The sequence below is a fragment of the Triturus cristatus genome, chromosome 8 (genome assembly GCF_964204655.1).
Source record: "Triturus cristatus chromosome 8, aTriCri1.1, whole genome shotgun sequence".
Lineage (NCBI taxonomy): Eukaryota > Metazoa > Chordata > Amphibia > Caudata > Salamandridae > Triturus > Triturus cristatus.
Genome location: NC_140591.1, coordinates 220861809 through 220880496, shown reverse-complemented (window position 1 = coordinate 220880496; position 18688 = coordinate 220861809). Strand labels below are relative to the sequence as shown.

At 43.2% G+C, this 18688-nt stretch overlaps 1 protein-coding gene across 3 annotated transcripts in view; it reads left to right on the top strand.

Moving 5' to 3' along the window:
• Positions 1-18688, top strand: part of LOC146801871 (transmembrane 4 L6 family member 4-like) — a 232466-nt gene that overhangs the window by 111120 nt on the left and 102658 nt on the right. For all 3 annotated transcript variants that reach the window (XR_014967661.1, XR_014967662.1, XM_085621399.1), the window contains exon 2: positions 4789-4971. Coding sequence is in view for 1 of the 3 variants with exons in the window: in XM_085621399.1 (XP_085477525.1) it covers positions 4801-4971 (171 nt within the window). In the remaining 2 variants the exon portion in view is untranslated. The remainder of the gene's footprint in view (positions 1-4788; positions 4972-18688) is intronic.

Below are 18688 nucleotides of genomic sequence, written 5' to 3'. Positions count from 1 at the left end.
AATCCCAGGTAGAGACACTATTAAGTAGGAGTATTTTGGTAACAATAAACTATTTGAGGCATTGGGAATCTTTTGAATTCATTACACCAATCCAAATGGTGGTTTGTCTAAACCTTAATCTAGTGGTGCAGTTATGGAAATGCACCAGTAATTTTAAACAAGGCAAAAATTACAATTGAGGCATTCTGTCCCCAAAGTAGTTAATTAAGTTTCAATAGTAGGGGTTATTAAATATAACAATGTAGATTGCTGATTTAGATTCATAGTAAATAGTACTTTTAGAATGTTACTATTATTCTTTTCTGTATCCCGTACCATTTGGAATACATGGAAAATATTGGAAGCATAAATCAGGTGCAAGCTGGGACACAACGTATGAACTGAATTTAATCTATTAAGGTGAGAAAGGTTTTTTCATTAGATTTGGTAAATCATGGTAATAGGGTAAATAAGAACATAACAGAAGTACAATTGTTAGACATAGTCATGTATTTTAAAAGGTCATTTCTATCAAAGAAGACATAATTCAGAAAGATGCTGAATATGTATATGAGAATAACTTAAGTGTAAGAAGAAACTAGCTAAAAAAGTAAATCTGCTATTAACCCTAAAGTAAGTGTGTGGCACCTCTACATAGTAATTTTAATGTGTCATTTGGGATTATATTTTATTTTTGAAAATAATAATTATTAAAAAAAATATTGAATACAGAGAGCCATGAGCAACATTTTATTTGCATAAGTTAATTAAAACTATTACATAACAGTAATAAAAAAGAAAAAACATGATAATAAATCACGAAAATAAGTACGTTAGCTAAAAACATCAATTGCTTTAATGTCTAGTTGAAAGGTTTTTACATAAGGCATTGCGACGGGCCCTTGCGGCAAAGTTCGAGAAAGGCAAGCTAACTTCAGGTATTGTACAAGAAGGGCCCGCTTCTCGGGGGCCGAACCATGAAGGCAGTGTCCCCAGAGTTCTTTCCCATGAGTTCTCCGATTCTGTGGCCCTCACCCTTTAGCAGCATGTGTTTAGCCTATGGGCCAGTTCTCTAGTAAAGTGCATGTGCTCTGTGCGATTAAGTGGCCTAAAATAAAATTCATGTTATTACATCTCCATAATCAATAAGTCGGCCCCCAAAGACAGTCCACCTTCTGGTTCTTCATCCATTTCCCTTTGGTAGTGCCTATTTTGCCCTTGATCTGTAATCTTTATTGAAAGTGCTTGTGCTTTGTACCGTCATGGAGCCTAAAGCCGACTTTTATAGAGTGAGGTCATTGGTGATCCCTAATCACTGATGTTCCTAATCCAAAGGCAAGTAGATCTTGTCGGAGTGCTATGGGCTCCGTCCACTGAGTGGCTTTACTGGTGTAAAGACATGACCTCATGATTTCATTTTGATTCGGCAGAGGACCAGCCCCAGGTTTCCGATTAAAGTAGTTGCGTATCGGTTTTTGCACTTTGTGTGGGCGTGGAAAAGTGCCAGGACGAGGCAGGAGAGCATCTCTGAGGGTTTGTATGAATCTCCCACAGCGAGCCACAGTGGAGGGGTCCTTGTGTGTAAAACATATGGCCGAGGCCTCTAGGCAGGTGCTTGCTCCTTCCCTCAGATATAGTTCTCTAAGAAGGATACTCCTTCTGTGGGCTATGGCAGGAAAAGAACATAAGAGATGTAGCCATGATTCGTGTTTATAGTTACAGAGCCTACAGGCTCCTCCGGATGTTTGGTTGGCCCAGGCACGGTTGAATTCCGCAATCGTTAGGGCCAGCAATCGCATGTACATTATCTTTCTTCTGGTCTTAGGATTGAGAGAAGTTGAGAGGTAAGGTAGCAGTTTGGTTACCAGATATGAGGTATTTAATGGTGGCAGGAAAGAAGAAATTTTTTATGAGGCCTGGTATTTCAGAAAGGATGCTAATTGCACTTGTCTGTTAATGGTCTTTTTCCAGGTTGCATAGGGAAAACAAGGCAGGACAAGTGCAGATTGATTTATCTCCAAGGTGACAAGTGCTTTCTTAAGCTGGGTGTTCCTCGGGGAGCCGGTTTTTTCAAATATGACTCTGAAACGGCTCTTTAGAGATTTTTCAGGTGATTTCAGAATACGAAAGTTGTATTTAAGAAAGTTGGCCTTGGTTGGTTAGTGCTTGTTTGACAAATCCAAATTCCGTTCGGAGTCTGGCCCTAAGCAGATTTTTGGTAATCTGAGAATCTTTTTGTATCCCACACACACAGAGCCATTACAAAGATTATTATGTTTCATGTCCAGAAGGCATCATTTACTTGGATTCAGTGCTTGAGAAGGAAGCCTTTTCTATAAGGTACAGGTACCCAAGTAGTCAGGTACACATGGGTCACTCCTGCTAATACAAACTAACGTATTGAGTCACAGTTGGGTTCCCTAGGTGAGGTTTTGCAAAATGAGCTGGCATATGATATTATATTTATGGATGATATATGTTCATGGCATTGAAGGAGAAGTGAAATAACACTGCACTTTAGGAAACACCCTCTTGATACTACTAGTATGCATTGTGCAAAATTATGTTCTGTCAGTAATAATTCTATCAAAAAAATCTTTTTCCTATGTATGTAGTTCATTTGTATAGAATATGATGTAAGTGTTGAATGTAATAGTTATTGATTTGTATGTTATATATTTTTTATGTTGTAACAGCCCTGAAGAAGCACAGTGTGCGCAAAACACGTGTTGGCTGTAGGCTGTATAACCCGTATAAAGCGACTCATCAAGAGATCTAATAAAGAAAGAATACAATCAACCATTGTAAAAAATTTCATTATGTGATTTTGGAATTGTCTCAGTACTGTTATTCATATATCATTATTACTACATTGGTGGGGACCAGTGCACTGAGAATTTAGCCCTAGGCAATTTTACTTTCACCCAGAGACTGTTAAGATTATAAAATACATCTATCTATCTATCTACCTATCTGTCTATCTATCTCTCTCTATATATATATATATATATATATATATATATATATATATATATATATATATATATATATATATATATATATATATATATATATATAAAAATGACCCTGTTGCGGTCGCCACTGGGTAGTTATAGGTAGTGTTTCCATCGGAAATGCATTTTTTGGGTTGCAAACAGCTTTGGTGCAGTTTGACGAAACTTCATGAAACTTTCCAAAAAAGTGCTGTTTTTGCCTGGTGTGCACATGGACAGTTTCAGGGTGATCCATCAGGCGAGGGCCGAGAAAAAAGGGCTGCCCAAAGCAGATTTTCCCCATTTATTTTCCCATAGGAACTTTAGAAACAGCTACAGCCTAAACCGCTGAACAGATTTACACCAAATTTGGAAGAAAGCTATATCTACATCCAAAAAGAGAAATTGTTGTGTTTGGTGTAAAATGTTGTATATCTAGGGACACAGAGGCTCTGCGGATCCCGACAGATCTCAGTGGGATCTGATTGGCTGCCACCACTTCAACCAGGAAGTGGTGGTAGCCATCTAATGACTCGTGACTCAGTTCCAAGTCCTAAAAAAAGACATAAGTGGGCAGGGTAGGAATACACTTACCCCATAGGGACCCCAATTTTTTTTTCTTCAAATTTTGCCACAAATGAGCAGAGGATCCTCAATCCGCTGCAAAATAAAATAAAGAAAAAAACCGCATAGTTTTCTGTGCTTGTTTTTTTAAGCCCCAGCGGTTGTGGGAGGGGGTGCGTATGGCCTCCTTCCCATGCCGGTCCCGGCTGCAAAGTAAAGGGGGAGGGAGGTGCTCAGATTACTTTCAGAGAGCAGGACCCCATTCCTCTGTGCCCAGACATAATTCCAAATGGGCATGGGGCACACAGCCACCCTCTCTGGCCCGCGTGTGGTACTCTAAGGTTACTTAACGCACATGCCACGGTGTGTAGATTTAAGAATCACCATTTGATCCTGAAGAATTGCCGTTAGATCAGTCAGACATAAAGGCAAGAAACATGTTGACCACATAGAGTAGAGCGCAACATCCTGACAAATAGTATCAGGCCGTCGGAAGCCAGTCATAATAAGGTTCCTTTTTTGGACTTCCTTACCTGTTTTATTTTAGCACCTTCACTCCACTATATGTACACTGGTTAGGCCCCTTGCACCCACAGCACCATACGGCAAGGAATAAAAGATCTCCGCCAAAGAGCCACTCATAGGGTGCCCCTCGGGTATTGCAGCGCCGACCAAACGAGGAGCAGGCCCTATGATGAAGCATGACACCCAGCTGACTGGGTGTGTGAGGGCCCTAATCCTGAAAGGAGGGATCCCCTTTTCTCTCCCTTCACAATAGGACTACCTATCATTCCTGTTTCACATTCTTTCCTCTTCTTTTACCGACCCACTCAGGAACTGCATATCCCTTCTGGCAGTGACTATCCTTTAAGTCACATTTTTTACTAGAATCTTAGCCCCATGCCACTCCCTTTAAGATTGCCATATTCCACTGCTACAATGATGCTGTGTCCATATCATTTTGCCCTTTCACATCCACCTGAAACTTGACAAACTTTTTTTGCACTTAAAGGCCCTGTACCGCCTGTGGAATCTCATAAACTAAACGCAGTATTCTTGTAGTTCTGTTTTTGCCTCCAGCTAAGTACTGTACTTTGCATCTTTTACTATATTTTCCTCTCTTTGAAATGTTTTTTTGCTGTGTTAGCATAATTGCTTTTTTTAGTGTTCCCTTTGTTCGTGTTTGCACTAATCAAGCCAGCGTAGACCTCTGGATTGTCAATAACCTGTTTTTTCGTTTGCTTTCTTTTAGTGGTCGTTCACCATGTGCACTGGCAGGTGCTCGAGGGCTATTGGAGTGGTATTGTTCCCCCTCGGGGTGTGTGCCACAATAGCGAATCTTCTCCTTTTCTTTCCAAATGGACAGATCTTAGAAACCGATCATATAACTGACCTGGTCTGGTTTTTCGGTGGCATCGGTGGAGCAGGGTTGCTGGTAAGATTTAAAGGAACTCTGGGACTTATATTGTATATAACTACTGTAGCATGATTATAAATGTTCTACTAATGCACTAATCACTGGAAGCAGGTATGATACTGAAGGGAAAACTGACAAGTCCTGTAGAACAAGCAATGACAAAGCCAGTAGGTGTGGCTTGTTTTTGGTGATTGTGTTAGTAGTAGAAATGGTTGTATGTGTTTCTTATATTTTGTGATGCACACAGAGAAAGCACACATGCAGGGACCCATCTGCACACAGATTAGACCCAGAAGGAAAAATATACACACATACAGAAAATACATGGAAAGATTTGTATGCATCTGACAACACACATTTGGTCTCATGCTGTCATGGGTGGTGTAAGGTAAGATGAATAGATGGATGGATGGATTGATATACAAGGATGAATGCATAGTTAGATGGCTGTGAGTTCTTGCAAAGGAGGATGGGTAGATAAATGGGCGTGGTTTCATCGATGGATCTATGCAGGTGTATAACAGTGGAAGAATGCTTGGTTGTGGATGTATGGATGAGAGTGGTTGGGTATGTGCTTGAATGAAGGCAGATGAGGCACGCTTAGGGTAGTATCAATGGATGCAAAGTTAGGGGTAGATGTGTGTGAATGGGTGGATGGATGTCTATCGATGGAAGGATAAGTAGATAAGTGCATGGGTGGAGACCTGTGAGTGGAAGGGTAGATTCAGATTACTGTGGGTGCATAAGTGTGGGTATAGGATGTGATCAGTAAATTAATAAGTATTTTATGACCGTGTAATCCAAATGTAATGTGGCATTAGGGTTGACAAACACAAGCTTTCCATGTGATAACATGAGCACTACCTGGCATCATACTGGAATCATCGAATTATAAGGGTACCCTGTGACTTTAGTGACATATAGAAAAGCGCTAGAAATTACACAGTGAGAAAGGATACTACGTTTGATATGTTTACAAGTGATGTGTGGATTTATTTTCTTGTTTTTAAGCTTTAAAGAGTAAAATCCTTTTTTTAATTACATTTCTTTATTGATTTTCATAATACATGGAAAAAACACTATAATAAAGTACAAAGTACCTCACTTCAACAAAAGAACTATACTAAATATGAGCCCAATAAGTAATAATAAGATCAAAAGAAAGAAAGAAAGAAGAGAGAGGAAATTAGAAAAAAAATAAACCCCAATAAGAAACAGATGAGCCAGCATGGTTAACTAGCACAGTTTAAGCAATACCCAGTGTAACCCTCTCCCACGTAAAACATAATCACACCAAATAATCGTATAATGCCACAAGCCCCAAACAAATCATCCCCTACTCTAATCCCAAAATGAAAGCACCCCAAACTCTATTTCAATTAAATGGATAAAAGAAGTAAATGATCACAAAAGTCTCAAGCAAGCATTGAAAATGCAATAGGTCTCGCCCTCGTTTAAGTTAAAGCAATTCTGTTTGTAATTAGGTGGCTTTTTAGCTTTGCTTTTATTAGTGTCTTTCAAACATTCATGTACGTAACATGCATTTGTATGCATATATGTATATGTATGTGTGCATTTATATTTGTATTTATATAGATATGCAGATGCATATGTATGTATGTATGTATATATACACATACATATATATAAATGCATATATATACATATAAATATGTGCATATGTGTGCGCGTAGAGAGGTAGAGGTAGAGAGTAGAGAGTAGTAGAGAGAGAGGCAGAGAGAGAGGTAGAGCGAGAGGTAGAGCGAGAGGTAGAGAGAGGTAAGAGGTAGAGAGTAGAGAGTTATTAAAGAGTGAGTAGTAGAGAGTAGAGAGTGAGTAGTAGAGAGTAGAGTGAGTAGTAGGATGTACTAGTAAGTGAGTAGTAGAGAGTAGTAGAGAGTAGAGTGAGTAGTAGATAGTAGTAGAGAGTAGTAGAGTGTGAGTAGTAGAGAGTGAGTAGAGAGTAGTAAAGAGTGAGTAGTAGAGAGTGAGTAGTAGTGAGTAGTAGAGAGTAGAGTGAGTAGTAGAGAGTAGTAGAGAGTAGTAGAGAGTGAGTAGTAGAGAGTGAGTAGTAGTGAGTAGTAGAGAGTACTAGAGAGTGAGTAGCAGAGAGTGAGTAGTAGAGAGTGAGTAGAGATTAGTAGAGAGTGAGTAGTAGAGAGTGAGCAGAGAGTAAGTAGTAGTGAGTAGTAGAGAGTGAGTAGTAGAGAGTGATTAGTAGAGAGTAGTGAGTAGTAGAGAGTGAGTAGTAGAGAGCAGGTAGAGAATAGTAGAGAGTAGTAGAGAGTGAGTAGTAGAGAGGGAGTAGTAGAGAGTAGTAGAGACTGAGTAGAGTAGTAGAGAGTAGTAGAGAGTGAGTAGTAGAGAGTAACAGAGTGAGTAGTAGAGTGAGTAGTAGAGAGTAGTACAGAGTGAGTAGTAGAGAGCAGTAGTGAGTGGAGAGTAGAGTAGTAGAGAGTGAGTAGTAGAGAGTGGTAGAGAGTGAGTAGTAGAGAGCAGTAGTGAGTGGAGAGTAGAGTAGTAGAGAGTGAGTAGTAGAGAGTGGTAGAGAGTAGTAGAGAGTGAGTAGCAGAGAGTAGTAGAGAGTGAGTAGTAGAGAGTGAGTATAGAGTGAGTAGTAGAGAGTGAGTGATAGAGAATGAGTAATAGAAAGTGAGTAGTAGAGAGTGAGTAGAGAGTAGTAGAGAGTAGTAGAGAGTGACAGTGTCTCACACACAGTGTCTCTCACACACACAGTGTCACACACAGTGTCTCACACACACAGTGTCACACACACACACATTGTCACACACACACAGTCTCACACACAAACAGTCACCTGTCACACACAGTGTCTCACACACAGTGTCACACACACAGTGTCACACTCACACAGTCTCTCTCACACACACAGAGTTTCACACACACACAGTCTCACACACACACAGTCACACACACACAGTCTCTCACACACGCACAGTCACACACACACAGTCTCACACACAGTCTCACACACACACAGTCTCACACACAGTGTCTCTCACACACAGTGTCTCACACACACACAGTCTCTCTCACTCACAAAGTCTCTCTCTCACACACACAGTCTCTCACACACAGTCTCACACACACAGTCACACACACACAGTCACACACAGTCTCACACAGTCTCACACACAGTCTCACACACAGTCTCACACTCACAGTCTCGCACACAGTCTCACACACACAGAGTCTCTCACACACACAGTCCCACACACAGTCTCACACACGCACAGTGTCACACACACACAGTGTCTCACACACAGTGTCTCACACGTAGAGTCTCACGCACAGTATCAGTCTCACACACACACAGTGTCTCACACACACAGTGTCACACACACACTGTCTCACACACACACAGTGTCTCACACACACACAGTGTTTCTCACTCACACAGTCTCACACACATAGTCACACACACAGTCTCACACACACACACACAGTGTCACACACACACAGTGTCTCACACAGAGTCTCACACACACACAGTATCACAGTCTCACACACACACACAGTGTCTCTCACACACACACAGTGTCTCACACATTCAGTGTCTCACACACACACAGTGTCTCTCACACACACAGTGTCTCACACACACAGTGTCTCATACACACACAGTGTCTCACACACACACACAGTGTCTCACACAGTGTCTCACACACAAACATTGTCTCACACACACAGTGTCTCACACACACAGTGTCTCACACACACAGTCTCACACATGCAGTCACACACACACACACACAGTCTCACACACACAGTCTCACACACAGTATCACAGTCTCACACACAGTCACACACACAGTGTCTCACACACACAGTGTCTCACACACACACAGTGTCACACACAGTGTCTCACACACACAGTGTCACACACAGTGTACACACACAGTGTCACACACATTGCCACACACACACAGTCTCACACACACATTCACCAGTCGCACACACGGTGTCTCACACACAGTGTCACACACACAGTGTCACACACACACACAGTCTCTCACACACACACACACACAGTCACACTCACACAGTCTCTCTCACACACACACAGTCTCACACACACACAGTCTCTCACACACACACAGTCTCTCACACACACAGTCTCTCACACACACACAGTCTCACACACACACATTCTCACACACACACACACGGTGTCTCACACACACAGTCTCACACACACACAGTCTCTCTCACACACACAGTCTCTCTCACACACACAGTCTCTCACACACAGTCTCACACACACAGTCACACACACAGTCTCACACACACAGTCTCACACACAGTATCACACAAACACAGTCTCACACACAGTCTCACACACACACAGCCTCTCACACACACAGTCTCACACACGCAGTGTCACACACACACAGTGTCTCACACACAGTGTCTGACACACAGAGTCTCTCACACACACAGTCTCACACACACACATTCTCTCTCACACACACAGTCTCTCTCACACACACAGTCTCTCACACACAGTCTCACACACAGTCACACACACACAGTCACACACAGTCTCACACACAGTCTCACACACACAGTATCACACAGTCTCACACACGCACAGTGTCACAGAACACAGTGTCTCACACACAGAGTGTCACACACACACACAGTGTCACACACACAGTGTCTCACACACACACAGTGTCTCACACATACACACACACAGTGTCTCACACACACACAGTGTCACACACACAGTGTCTCACACACACAGTGTCACACACACACACGGAGTCTCACTCACACAGTTTCACACACACAGTGTCACACACACAGTATCTCAGTCTCACACACACAGTCACACACACAGTGTCTCACACACACAGTGTCGCACACACACACACAGTGTCTCTCACACACTCAGTCACACACACAGTCTCACACACTGTCTCTCACACACACAGTGTCTCACACACAGTGTCTCACACAGAGTTTCACACACACACACAGTATCACAGTCTCTCACACACACACAGTATCACAGTCTCTCACACACACAGTGTCTCTCACACAGTGTCTCACACACACACAGTGTCTCACACACAGTGTCTCACACACAAACATTGTCTCACACACACAGTGTCTCACACACACACAGTGTCTCACACACACAGTCTCACACACAGTATCACAGTCTCACACACACAGTAACACACACAGTGTCTCACACACACACTGTCTCACACACACACAGTGTCTCTCACACACACAGTCTCACACACACACAGTCTCAGACACACACAGTCTCACACACACAGTGTCTCACACGCACACAGTGTCTCACACACACACAGTGTCTCTCATTTACACAGTCTCACACACACAGTCTCTCACACACAGTCTCTCACACAGTCACACAGTCTCTCACCCACAGTGTTTCACACAGTCTCTCACACACAGTCACACAGTTACAGTCTCACACATCCAGTCTCTCACACACAGTCTCACACACACAGTCTCTCACACACACAGTGTCACACACACACAGTGCATTGCCTGCTGGCACCAGCCCCCCACTCTCTGCGGGAGTTTGCCTCACGAAGCCGCTGTGTGGCTGGGCCAACCGGGTGGCACTGAAGCCTAATGTGCCCCCCTCCCATGCCAATCTCGTTCTAAACACCTCACTTGTTAGGCGAGCAGCTGGGAGGGAGCCACCCACGTGAAAATAACAGAGTGCAAGCACCAGGAAAAAATATGACAGCACCCCTGCTCTCTCGTTCCCCCCCCCCCATCAGTGCCCAGCCCCTCCAGAGAAGCCAGGTGTCAGGCCTCCAGAGGACGAAGAGACGGTAATGGGGGCAACATTGGGGTCTTTCTGCTGCCCAAGACTGAACAGAAGGGCAAAGAACAATTCATGGACAGAATTACTACGAAAGAGGAATTCCAAGATGGCGGCCGCGCTGGAAGCATAGCGGCAGTCTAGTCTTTCTCCCACAGGTGTCCAGAGGTTAGGAGAGGCGCGTGCTCCAAGAGGAATGCGCACTTCACTGAGGAGATTCAGAGAGTAGCAGCTTGAAATTAGAGTTCCTGAGGAAAGAGTTAGAGAGAATAGAATTAGAGTTAGTTAGTTAGCGCCATGGCTACCGAATAGTTTTCCAAGTCAGAAACCTTTCACAACCCCGAGAAAATAACTGAAGAGATTTTCAAAAGATTTACAGAGACAGAAAAGACGACGAAATTCTCTCCTACCTTCGTGAAGACTTCCAATACATCTCCGTGTTTCCCGAGCAGATAGTCGGAGGTCTTTTGGCGCCATCCTGTGACAGAAAAAAGAAGACCGAAGCTAAGTACATTTGAGAGGCATGAGAGATGAATAGGAAAAGTATATGACAGAAAAGATTGCATAGAAAACGTACCTGATAACTCTAGTAATCTGAAATTCACCCTGAGAAGAAAGATAAATGTGCAGTTAATTAGAGTTGAAGGAAAACAATACAATAAATATACTCACCACCGTTCTCTAGTACAAGATAACTAGAAATAAGGAAAAGTAAGGTAAAGACAAGCTTAGGGCTAGAACAGTATAGCGTGAGAGGATTACACTGCTAGACGAATACACAGAAGAAGAGGACATGCAAGAATTATTCCACTCTAGAAGTAAGCCCAAAAATAATAACTTTCAAGTTAAGAAACAATTTAGAAAAGGTAAAAGGGAAAGAGAAAGAATTAATAGGAAGATGTTTTGTAGGAAGGAGAGTCGGAAAGCAGTGTCCAGACCCACAGAAAAGAATTGAGAAAAGAAACACCACACAACAGGACTGACATACAGAAGAGGGGCACCGTGCTTGAAACCCAGGGTAGGTGTTAACACATAGAGAGAGAGAGTTTAGAAGTCGAAGGGAATAGAAAGTTATTGTGTTGTGTTTGTTTCAAGGTTCTCATTTACAAGAGCTGGCAACAGCATTAAGAAGAAGCTGAGGAGAATAGTGAAGAACCGGAGTTTCAGGACCAGTCTCTTCTTTGTTTATTGTTTTATCCACTTCCCCCTTCCCCCTGCGGAGTAGTTACAGAGTCCAGGTGAATATTACTGGAACTCTGGCTGCCGCGTAGTGGGAGTTGGGAACAGGTACAATTGATCTACTGTGACGGGCATGAGGAAGTCATTCAATTCAATCTAATCGACGCACCTCAGTTTCAACTCATTCTGGGCCTTCCATGGCTCACGGAACATAATCCAACGATAAATTGGAGCACAAGAACCATAGTGATGGATTCAGAATATTGTCGGAAAAATTGTTTCGGAATGAAAGGGGAAGTCAGAGAGTGCAATCTAGCTCAGGCCTTGTGCACAGCGGAGACGTCTGTCTGTGTGATAGATTCTCAGGAGATTCCGTCGGAATATGAGGACTTTGCCGATGTTTTTAACGAAACAGAAGCAGAACAATTGCCACCCCATCGGGCTTACGATTGTAAGATAGACTTGGAGCCAGGTTCAAATCTCCCCTGCAGCCGGGTATACGCCTTGACAGAAAAAGAACATCACCACTTGAAGGAATACTTGGATAAATATCTGGCGAATGGATTCATTCGTCCATCCCAGTCACCAGTATCTTCGCCTCTTTTCTTCGTGCCCAAGAAGAAGGAGGGAGATCTCAGAACCTGTATTGACTATCGTGCGATCAATAAGATCACCAAAAAGAACCGATACCCACTTCCTCTCATTTCAGTTTTATTGGATCAGTTGAAGGGAGCGCAGATCTATACAAAATTAGATCTCAGAGGAGCCTATCATCTTGTGAGAATACGCGAGGGAGATGAATGGAAGACAGCCTTCAGGACTCGATTTGGGCTGTTTGAATATCAAGTTATGCCTTACGGTATGTGCAACGCCCCGGCTGCCTTCCAGCATTTCATCAACGATGTTCTCAGTGAGTATATTGATCAATATGCAATAGTGTACATAGACGATATTTTAATCAATTCGTCAGACACGAGCCAACACCAGGAACAAGTAAGAGGAGTACTACAGAAGCTCAGAGAAAACAAACTATTTGTTAAATTGGAGAAATGTGCATTCGGGGTCTCCCAAGTGGAATTTTTGGGTTTCGTTCTATCGCCGGCTGGAATGAAGATGGACGAGCAGAAGGTGAAGGCCGTGGTTGGTTGGAAATCCCCGAAGTGTGTCAAGGAAGTCCAGAGTTTCATCGTGTTCGCGAACTTCTATCGAAGATTTATAAGCGAATTTTCACGAAAGATATTACCTCTGACACGCCTACTGAGAAAAGGAGTGCGTTTTGAATGGACGGAAGAATCAGAAAGGGCTTTTCAACTCCTAAAGAAGGACTTCACTACCGCACCGATACTCCTACACGCCGACCCTACTGAACCTTTTTACGTGGAAACGGACGCCTCAGACCTGGCAGTAGGAGGGGTATTATCTCAACGGCATAAGGTAACAGGTCAATTACATCCAGTCGCCTACAGATCACGAAAGCTAACGTCAGCTGAGGTGAATTACACCATAACAGAAAAGGAGTTACTGGCAATCAAGGATGCGTTTAAAGAGTGGCGACACTATCTCATGGGGGCTCAGCATCAAGTGACAGTTTTCACCGACCACAGGAATTTGACATTTTTGAAGTCAGCTCGGACACTAACACCGAGACAACTCCGGTGGTCATTGTACTTCGCGGACTACGATTTCGTGATTACCTATAGGCCAGGAGCCCAGAATGGGAAGGCTGACGCTCTATCCAGATTGGGAACAAATGACCAGAAGAATCAAATCAAAGATCAAACTATAATTACGAGTGAAAAAATTGTTGGAGCTACAATATCTTCTGATTTAAAGGAGCAGATCCTCAAACAAATGAGCCCAGAGGAAATACAGAATTGGGTTGCGGAAGACAAGGAAAGAAAAATTCAGCATCAGTTGCCTTATTATAAGGAAGCCCTGTACTTGCCAACCCCGGAGTTACGGAATCAGGTGATGGCTGAATGTCACGACAATCTTTTGGCAGGGCACAAAGGAGAAACAAAGACAGAAGAGTTAATCAAGAGACATTATTGGTGGCCACATATGACCAGAGACATAGAAGAGTACGTTAGAACTTGTGAGATCTGCGCACAGGGAAAATCGGAACGGCAGGCCCCCAAGGGTTTGCTACAACCTCTACCCACTCCACCATATCCATGGCATACCGTTACACTAGATTTAATAGTGGATTTACCTTTCAGTTTGGGTTATAATACTATTCTAGTGTTCGTAGATGCATTTTCTAAGATGGCACACTTTATGGCCTTGAAGGGAGTTCCTACAGCCAAACAGTTAGCCCACCACTTTAGTACACAAATTGTAAAGATGCATGGGGTCCCCAAGGTCATTATTTCAGATAGGGGAACACAATTTGTATCTCATTTTTGGAAGGCCTTTGTAGGTGGATTGGGAATAGAAGCTAAGTACTCGACTAGTTATCACCCAGAGACAGACGGGCAAACAGAAAGAGCGAATCAGGAGTTAGAGCAGTATTTGAGATTGTTCCTTCTGAAGCAAGAAGGAGAGTGGTCAGAGTTATTATGGGCAGCAGAATTTGCACATAACAACGCCAAAAATGTCTCGACAGGATATTCCCCATTTTATTTAAATTATGGAAGACACCCAAATGCAACCATTAGACAAACTGATATCTCAGTTCCAGCAGTAAAAGATTTGGTTTCCCATCTAGATCAGGTACATCAAACTGCTAAACAAAATTTACAACAGGCAAAACAGAAATACAAGCAATATGCAGATAAAAAGAGACGAGAGGGTCCTTCCCTTGAAAAGGGAGATAGAGTCTGGTTAAGCACAAGGAACCTTAGGCTAAAAGGAAACAGGAAATTCCAGCCCAGATTCATAGGACCATACCTGATAGAAGAGAAAACCTCACCAGTTAACTATCAGTTAAAATTACCTCCTAAGTTGAAAATTCATCCCGTTTTTCATGTTTCTTTGTTAAAAAAGGCATCAGCAGGCTTACGCAGCAAATTGACACCAAAACCCATTCAGTTAGAATCAGGGGTAGAGTACGAAGTGAAAGAAATTCTGGATTCCAAAGTAGTAAAAGGAAGACTATATTACTTGATTGACTGGAAAGGCTATGGGCCCGAGGAGCGGTCTTGGGAACTAGAATCAGATGTTCATGCTCCTAGATTGGTGAAATCATTTCATCAAAGATTCCCTACCAAACCAGGAATGAGAGGACCTCCTTTGTTGGGGGGTACTGTCAGGCCTCCAGAGGACGAAGAGGCGGTAATGGGGGCAACATTGGGGTCTTTCTGCTGCCCAAGACTGAACAGAAGGGCAAAGAACAATTCATGGACAGAATTACTACGAAAGAGGAATTCCAAGATGGCGGCCGCGCTGGAAGCATAGCGGCAGTCTAGTCTTTCTCCCACAGGTGTCCAGAGGTTAGGAGAGGCGCGCGCTCCAAGAGGAATGCGCACTTCACTGAGGAGATTCAGAGAGTAGCAGCTTGAAATTAGAGTTCCTGAGGAAAGAGTTAGAGAGAATAGAATTAGAGTTAGTTAGTTAGCGCCATGGCTACCGAATAGTTTTCCAAGTCAGAAACCTTTAACAACCCCGAGAAAATAACTGAAGAGATTTTCAAAAGATTTACAGAGACAGAAAAGACGACAAAATTCTCTCCTACCTTCGTGAAGACTTCCAATACATCTCCGTGTTTCCCGAGCAGATAGTCGGAGGTCTTTTGGCGCCATCCTGTGACAGAAAAAAGAAGACCGAAGATAAGTACATTTGAGAGGCATGAGAGATGAATAGGAAAAGTATATGACAGAAAAGATTGCATAGAAAACGTACCTGATAACTCTAGTAATCTGAAATTCACCCTGAGAAGAAAGATAAATGTGCAGTTAATTAGAGTTGAAGGAAAACAATACAATAAATATACTCACCACCGTTCTCTAGTACAAGATAACTAGAAATAAGGAAAAGTAAGGTAAAGACAAGCTTAGGGCTAGAACAGTATAGCGTGAGAGGATTACACTGCTAGACGAATACACAGAAGAAGAGGACAAGCAAGAATTATTCCACTCTAGAAGTAAGCCCAAAAATAATAACTTTCAAGTTAAGAAACAATTTAGAAAAGGTAAAAGGGAAAGAGAAAGAATTAATAGAAAGATGTTTTGTAGGAAGGAGAGTCGGAAAGAAGTGTCCAGACCCACAGAAAAGAATTGAGAAAAGAAACACCACACAACAGGACTGACATACAGAAGAGGGGCACAGTGCTTGAAACCCAGGGTAGGTGTTAACACATAGAGAGAGAGTTTAGAAGTCGAAGGGAATAGAAAGTTATTGTGTTGTGTTTGTTTCAAGGTTCTCATTTACAAGAGCTGGCAACAGCATTAAGAAGAAGCTGAGGAGAATAGTGAAGAACCGGAGTTTCAGGACCAGTCTCTTCTTTGTTTATTGTTTTATCCACTTCCCCCTTCCCCCTGCGGAGTAGTTACAGAGTCCAGGTGAATATTACTGGAACTCTGGCTTCCGCGTAGTGGGAGTTGGGAACCAGCATCTCTGTTCCTGTGCAAGCACTTCAGGATACGTCATCTTGACCTTGACACCAGGCTTCTGAGCGATTATGGGCAGCGCCTTCCATGCCGTGAACTGGGAAGATAACTCAGTGGGTAGAGCGCACTCTGCGCAGAGCGGGGTGTAACTGCACGTCAATAGTACATACCTTCCCGAAACCGATTGAATTAATTTTGTCACATAATAATGATGCCAGGTTCTTGTGTCCCTCGGGACGGACTGTTAAAATACACAGGAACGAAAGGCGAAATACCCACACCCCACAAGAGCAAACAAGTGCTTCTCGTGAGCACGTCACTCGTGTGCACGCATGCACCAAAGCCTTAATGCACACATTAATTTACACATCTGCGGGACGTGTACTCACGACCCCATCTTGTCCTGCAAAAGAGTGGCTCAAAAACGCCAGGACGAGGAACGGAGATTATGGACTGATGGAAAACAGAGCAGTGTGCAGGCACTGGTGAGCGCGAGGGACAGACGGGCAGATATTAACGAGGGAGAGTGGACAAATGGACGAACAGGAGGATGGTCGAATTTGGGGGGTGGGCAGCGAGAGCAGCCTGTCCTCCCCGTGACCCGCTGCGCTCTGTGCCTGCTTCAAAGTGAAAGAGGATCTCTTGTCTTATGGGGCCATGTGTTTAAACTCATGGCCCCATAATGATAAGAAACCGTTTACACCAGAAGGAAGGCAGGCGAGCCAGTCCAAGTGGGCCAGCACAAAAAGCCAAAGACAGGCAACCTAAAACCCTCCTTTTCAATGGGAAGCCAGCGTTTAACATAAACGTTGATGCTACCCAATGAAAATGAGGGGCGTGCCTCTAGTCCCCTTCTCCAAACTTAGTTGATTACTATAAGTCTCGAGGTGAGGAGCGCATGTGCTCCAACGCCTGCCGAGACCTAAAAAGGACCCCAAACCTCATCAAGATCCTGAACCTTGTAAATTCGGCATTCCAACATAGCCAGCCTATAAAGCTCAGCTATCCATTCTTGATGCGTGGACACCTGTACTGTACGCCAATGTCTCAAAATGCAGATCTTAGCCAGCGTAAGGGCTGTTGACATGCAACTACGCCAATGGGAAGTCGCACTTTCCAAATTGACAAAGTCATGTAACAGAGCCATTATGTCTTACTCCTAAAACACTAAGTTCAACTAAAGAGTAAAATCCACCTGCACAAGATCTTCTGGGGCACGTGGCCCAACCAACTCCAGAATGTGGTGCCCCCCTTTGTGTCAGCCTTGACCTGGTAATCTGACAAGTCTGACCAAGTCCGCTCACAGAAAAGGAGCCTAATAAAACATAGTGGGAGATTATTGAGAACCGCTGGAGCAGGGCTCCAATATACAGAGGCAAATCACAGATGAAATCCAACATTTTCATCTGATCTGCATCTACTTCCAGAAGGCAAAAACAAAGCAAACTGCAGGTGGAAATTCAAAGAAATACCACAAAGTGGCTGGTTTGCAGTGGTTTGTGGTTCAGGTTGTTCAGCCATTTTCTGGCTAGAAATCTGCTTGTTTCAGTACATTGCCTGAGGAGCAACTGTTTTAGCCCCATTTTATCCTGCACACTCGAACATAAAGAAACCGGTGGATTACCCCCGATTTTCTTTTGAGCAAATTATTTTATCCAAACCTGTTATGGAGATCACCTAAGGTACAAGATGACACAAGCACTAAGAATCCAAAAAACAATACCACAGATTCATGACATTCATGGCAGAACCAGGGACTGTGTTTTTGGGAAAGACTTCAACCAGAGAAGCTAATAGCAATCTATCCCCTTTCTATCCACAAAGGATCAAACCCAGTGAGCGTAGCATAGAGAAACAGTCCGAAAACATCAGACCATAGCAGATTGATGTGTAATCTTTGGAAATTGTAGGCCTAAGGGGCCAGATGTACAAAAGGATTTTGTAATACCAAACCCTGCAGTTTGCAAAATCACTGGGTTTGCCATTGCAAGATGCCTTTTTCTAATGTGAAAAACTCATTTTACTGTCGGTCTGAATTGTTTTTCCAACTCATAAAATGGGTTTTGCGACCCATACTGAATCAGAATTTGAAAGGGGTGTAAACGGTGTGTACCTTCCCAATTGTGATTTGATATCCAGTGTATCAATGTTTTGCGATCCCAGTTCCAATAGCACA